The sequence below is a fragment of the Camellia sinensis genome, chromosome 3, assembly GCF_055761805.1.
Source record: "Camellia sinensis isolate YWXY chromosome 3, ASM5576180v1, whole genome shotgun sequence".
NCBI lineage: Eukaryota > Viridiplantae > Streptophyta > Magnoliopsida > Ericales > Theaceae > Camellia > Camellia sinensis.
In genome coordinates, this window is record NC_138963.1 from 143,104,477 (window position 1) to 143,110,050 (window position 5,574).

General features: G+C 39.1%; 1 protein-coding gene across 1 annotated transcript; it reads left to right on the forward strand.

The window, feature by feature from the left end:
- The first annotated feature begins 1,562 nt into the window (after positions 1-1,562).
- Positions 1,563-5,286, forward strand: LOC145821881 (uncharacterized). Its single transcript, XM_082918456.1, has 4 exons — positions 1,563-3,829; positions 3,932-4,237; positions 4,338-4,425; positions 4,513-5,286. Exons 1-4 carry the CDS (start codon positions 1,563-1,565, stop codon positions 5,284-5,286), a joined length of 3,435 nt encoding a protein of 1,144 aa, XP_082774582.1.
- The last annotated feature ends 288 nt before the right edge of the window (positions 5,287-5,574 follow it).

The window sequence follows — 5,574 nt, forward strand, 5'->3', positions numbered from 1 at the left end:
AATGGTTGGGTTATGTGTCTCATTAAGAGCTTTGGGAAGACAATTGTAGCAAGATTTAATATATATATTATGAGCCATTACTTTACATCTCATTTGGGACATCTAGACAAGATATATAGTTATTATTTATTTTGCCTCATAAGTAAGAGTTCAACTTAGACCATTTTGTCGTGCTTTGAACCGGATTTGACATATTTATATATTTGTATTTTTCATAGCCATTCATAATCTCGTGCTCTTGATTGGTTGTTTTTTATTTTTATTTAATGTGTCGCTCTTCATTTCTAAGTTCAAATAAAATGATACGAAACATGATACCAGCAAATTAAGTGTTATGAAGATAATTTTTTATATGCATATTACCTATTTACCTCTTGTAAACTCTCTCTATTGTGAGTGGGAGTTTTGTACACTTATAAAGTAATTAGCATCTATGTTTTTTTTTGCCTATTATGCAAATCGGCACAACAAACACCATGTACACACCATATTTACAAAAATTTATGCTAATGATCACCCAATGATTAGTATTAGTCTTGATATACGTGCTAAATATGTATCAAAATATGTAAAAAGTGCTTAGTATTCTAACTATTTTGGTATTACCTCCCCCTAAAGACAGACCATAAGTTGTTGTTAGCATGATCCGTTGAAAAATAAGAGTGGATCTTATTATTTTATATATATGATAGGTCCTATATTTATACATATGGTTCGTACGTAGGAGGTAAAAAGAAAGGGGGGTAAATATTCATGTATCATTGTCTTAGTCATCAAACCAAGACATACTCTATGAGGATGAACTGTCTAGTACAAAATCTGACTCCATTTTCATTTGGCAGACTTAGCTCTAACAGCATTACACTCTGGTATGTTGATCTTCCACTATTCTGTTCTGCTGATCTGTTGTGGCAGTCCAATCTTCCACTATTGTGGCAGTCTAAATATTCTGTTCCACTATTCTGCTCTAACAGCATTAACTCTTCCACTATTGTGGCAGTCCAATCTTCCACTATTCTGTTCTGCTGATCTGTTTCCCCTGCTGTTGGGTTCCTCTGCTATGTTGATCCATAAAAGAAAATAAAAAAAAAAAACTCAGATTATTGCTGCTACCTTTGCTAGTCTGTTAAAAAGAGGGTCTGAGGGTTGAAGCTGTTAGTCCTGGTAATTGTCTGCTAGTCTGCTAATAGTGTTGCTGATCTGTTAGTTTGCCAATATTCTTGGAATTACTCTTCCATTGAGTGTAGCTGGCTGCTTTTGTTGGGCTACTTGAACTAAATTCTCGACATACATTAAATGTGTTTAGTCTAATTATATGAAATTGCTGAGATATGTTGTATGTTTTCCAAATTAATAGTGTAATTTATTTATTTACAACTCAAATGTTGTTCATGTATGTAGAATAAGCTCTTTTACTCTGCTGATTTTCAACTATTCGCTGTCCCTTGTTGGTCCGAATCTGTCCTTCCTGTTACTGTTAGCATATTTCATTTTGTAGTTTCTAACACTTTCTGTAATATTATGTAGATTACTTATTGTAATGGTTGTCTTTAACCTTTCAGATGGCCCAAATAGACAAGGGTTGGATGACAATAAAAAATAGATTAAGTAGTAAGGAGTATCAAGAAGGGGTGAATTCATTTATTGAATTTGCGATGAGAAATGTAGGCTTGGAGGATAAGTTTCGGTGTCCATGTATTGATTGCTTGAATGACAAAGAACATACGATCCACGTTGTTAGGATTCATTTGATTCGAAGAGGGATATCTCTTTCTTACAAGACCTGGGTGCACCATGGGGAACTTGTTCCCGTGGTTGAACCTCTCATACCGAATGAAGGTCTCCATGACATATATAGTGAAATTGTAGGCGAAGATCAGGATGATGGGGATGATTTGGCTACTATGTTGGAAGAGGTTTGTAGGGGTTTTGCATTGGATGATGAACGGGATGAATTACCTGCTACTTTTGAGAGTGTGGATGGGCGAAACTTTGATAAGTTATTTGAAGATGCTCAACGTAAACTATACCCGGAATGCACAAGGTTCACTGTGTTGTCATTTATTATTAAGATGCTTCACATTAAGGTGTACAACAAGTGGAGCAATAAGTCATTTGATATGGTTATGAAAGTTTTCAAGGACACTCTACCTGAGTGTGATGAGATTGTTCCATGGACCATATATGCTGCGAAAAGATTCTTACGTGACTTGGGTTTGGGCTACGTTCCCATTCATGCTTGTAGGTATGATTGTGCACTATTTTGGAAGGAGCATGCAAATCTTGAAAATTGCCCCAAGTGTGAAGAGCCTAGATACAAGTTGGACAACGGAAAGGGTAAGAAGATCCCTCACAAGATATTGAGGTACTTTCCATTGACACCAAGATTGAAGAGATTGTATATGTCCAAGAAGACCGCTACAGATATGAGATGGCACAAGGAGAAACGTGTGGATGATGGAATCTTGAGGCATCCAGCTGATACTGAGGCATGGAAAGACTTTGATCGACAACATCCTATGTTCGCCATGGATCCACGAAATGTAAGGCTAGGGCTCGCCACCGATGGTTTCAATCCATTCGGAAATATGAGCACATCATACAGTATGTGGCCCGTTATCCTAATGCCTTACAACCTCCCACCATGGAAGTGTATGAAAGAGCCTTTCTCCATGATGTCATTGCTTATTCCTGGACGATCGGCTCCTGGAAGAGATATCGATGTTTACTTACGGCCATTGATTGAGGAGTTGAAGGAGTTATGGGGGGATGGGGTGCGAACTTATGATGCGAAAAACGAAGAGTCATTTAGAATGCATGCTGCACTGATGTGGACCATCAACGACTTCCCTGCCTATGGGAACATGTCCGGGTGGACTACTAAAGGTTATTTGGCTTGTCCCACTTGTAATGAGGACGCATCATCACAAAGGTTAACAAGTAAGATAGGGTACATAGGTGCTCGTCGTTACTTGCCCGAGAACCACAGATGGCGAAGGAGCAAGTTGTTTAACGGACAAAGTGAGGTTAGGTGCAGACCGTTGGAGTTATCAGGGGAGCAAATATTAGAGCAAATTCAGACTGGGACATACAAGCCGTTTGGAAAACATCCAAATAACAGGAAAAGACAAAGGGACGAAAATCCAGTGCTGAATTGGGCAAAGAGAAGCATTCTGTTTGAATTGCCTTACTGGAAGACGCTTAAGCTTCGACACAACCTTGATGTCATGCACATAGAGAAGAACATTTGTGACAATTTGATGGGGACACTATTAAATGTGGATGGGAAGAACAAGGACACAGAAAAAGCACGGATTGATTTAGCAAATTTAAAAATTCGGAAGGAGTTACACCTACAGAGTCGTGGTGATGGGTCATTTGTGAAGCCTCCAGCTGTGTACACATTATCCACGAAAGAAAGACAAGGCTTTGGTGCTTTTTTGAAATCAATCAAGTATCCTGATGGTTATGCAGCAAACATCTCCAATTGCGTGAATATTGACAGTGGCAAAATCTCAGGCCTCAAAAGTCATGATTGTCATGTGCTTGTACACCGACTACTTCCGGTTGGGATGCGCGGGTATCTTAACAATGAAATTGGTACGACTTTGTTTGAGTTAGGAAATTTCTTCCAACAACTGTGTTCAAAGACGTTGAAGGTGACCGATTTACAGAAGCTAGAGGATCAAATCATACTTGTACTTTGCAAGCTTGAGAAGATTTTCCCTCCAGCTTTCTTTGATGTCATGGTTCACTTGGTTGTTCATTTGCCGCGTGAGGCAATACTGGGAGGGCCAGTGCAATATCGATGGATGTACCCAATTGAACGGTAATTATTTATGCTCTTACCATATCACTGTCTTCAACCTTTAATGGTAGTCTATATTTTGGCAATGTAGTATGGACATAGTAAAAAAAATTTCTCTTGCAGGCTACTTGGAATGCTAAAAGGATTTGTTGCCAATAAAGCTCATCCTGAAGGATCAATTGCGGAGGCGTACATTTCCAAAGAGTGTACAACTTTCTGCTCGATGTATCTTAATGGATTTGAAACAGTGTTTAATCGAGAAGAAAGGAATGATGACGGTGGTGATCACGGCTTGGGGTTAGCCATCTTCTCTCAAAAAGTTCGTCCATTTGGTCTAATCAGTAGGGCACCCGATGTGCCTCTCCACGAACGAGAGATGGCTCAGTGGTTTGTCTTATACAATAGCTTTGACGTGGAACAATATCTACAGTATGTTTTCAGGCCTCAAAAAAGTGTTTTTCGCCATAACACGTATTGTCTGATTATTCGTACTCATATGTCTTACTTATCGACTATTCTTATTAATTAGGGAACACAAGAACATTTTGCAAAATGGAGGTACATGTGACACCACAGAGAGGCAACGGGATGAATTTCCTAAGTGGTTCAAAGAACGTGTAAGACATACCTATCTATCCAACATGTGAGCACATTATGCTATAACCAACTTGAACAAAGTAACATAACACATATTGCTTATGTAGATAAATCAGTTGCGGAATCAAGGGTCGCCGGAAGCAACGGATGAATTGTGGTCATTGGCCAACGGTCCCAGTGCAATAGTCAACACATATTCGGGATGCATTTCTAATGGTGTTCGATTTCATACCATCGACCGTGATAACCGTCGTAAAACTCAAAATAGTGGGCTGGTTGTAGAAGGGGAGCATGAGGGTCATTCAATGTGTTTCTACGGTTACTTGAAGAAAGTGTGGGAAATGACATATTTGTTTAGACATCGAGTTGTTTTGTACCAATGTGAATGGTATAACACCGGTAGCAAGAGGACTTGTCTCACGGATACACATGTCACAAGTGTCGATGTAAAAAGTCGATGGTATGAACATGACCCCTTTGTATTCCCAGCTCAAGTAGAACAAGTATTCTACGTTAATGATACAAAATTAGGTGGGAATTGGAAAGTTGTAGAACGATTCCACCATCGAGGAATATGGAATGTGCCAGAGATGGATGGTTTACCTGATGATGCTCTAAATAGTGTGTTACAACAAAATGAAACCACCGAGGTTGTACCAATTGTGGACGGAAACGGTATGCAAGTTGAAGGCGGTGGCGATCAAGGGGTTTTGTGTAGAGATGATATTGAAGGTGAAATTATTCCAAATACAATGGTTTCACAATCTCATAGTCAAACACAAGTCGAGGGTGTTGCTGATGCTTTCATTTGTGATACCGACGAAGATGACTTCATTGAGGACGATGATGAGCAAGAAGAAGACGAATTTGACATTGTTTAACTATATAAATCGTGACATAGAACCTTGATGTATTTACTACATACTATTTGAGGACATACTACAACACTTTTTGTTATATATGTTGCTGCTGTGCTGTCCGTTTAGTTGGAGAGTTTGGTCTAATATTAACTTGTGAACTGCTGCCCTGGTTGTTGTTCTGTTCTGGTGCATTTGATTTAGAGTGTGTTCTGTGCTGTGTGTCTGCTGTAGTGTACATAACTGAAGGGCTGGCTATCTGTAGTTCCTGTTCTGTTTTTGCTGTGATGTGTTGATCTGTGGTGACTGATT

Coding starts and splice junctions, on each gene's coding strand:
- LOC145821881 (XM_082918456.1), top strand. CDS start 1,563: ATGGCCCAAATAGACAAGGGTTGGATGACAATAAAAAATAGATTAAGT. Junction 3,830..3,931: donor TGGATGTACCCAATTGAACG/GTAATTATTTAT, acceptor TTTCTCTTGCAG/GCTACTTGGAATGCTAAAAG. Junction 4,238..4,337: donor GACGTGGAACAATATCTACA/GTATGTTTTCAG, acceptor CTTATTAATTAG/GGAACACAAGAACATTTTGC.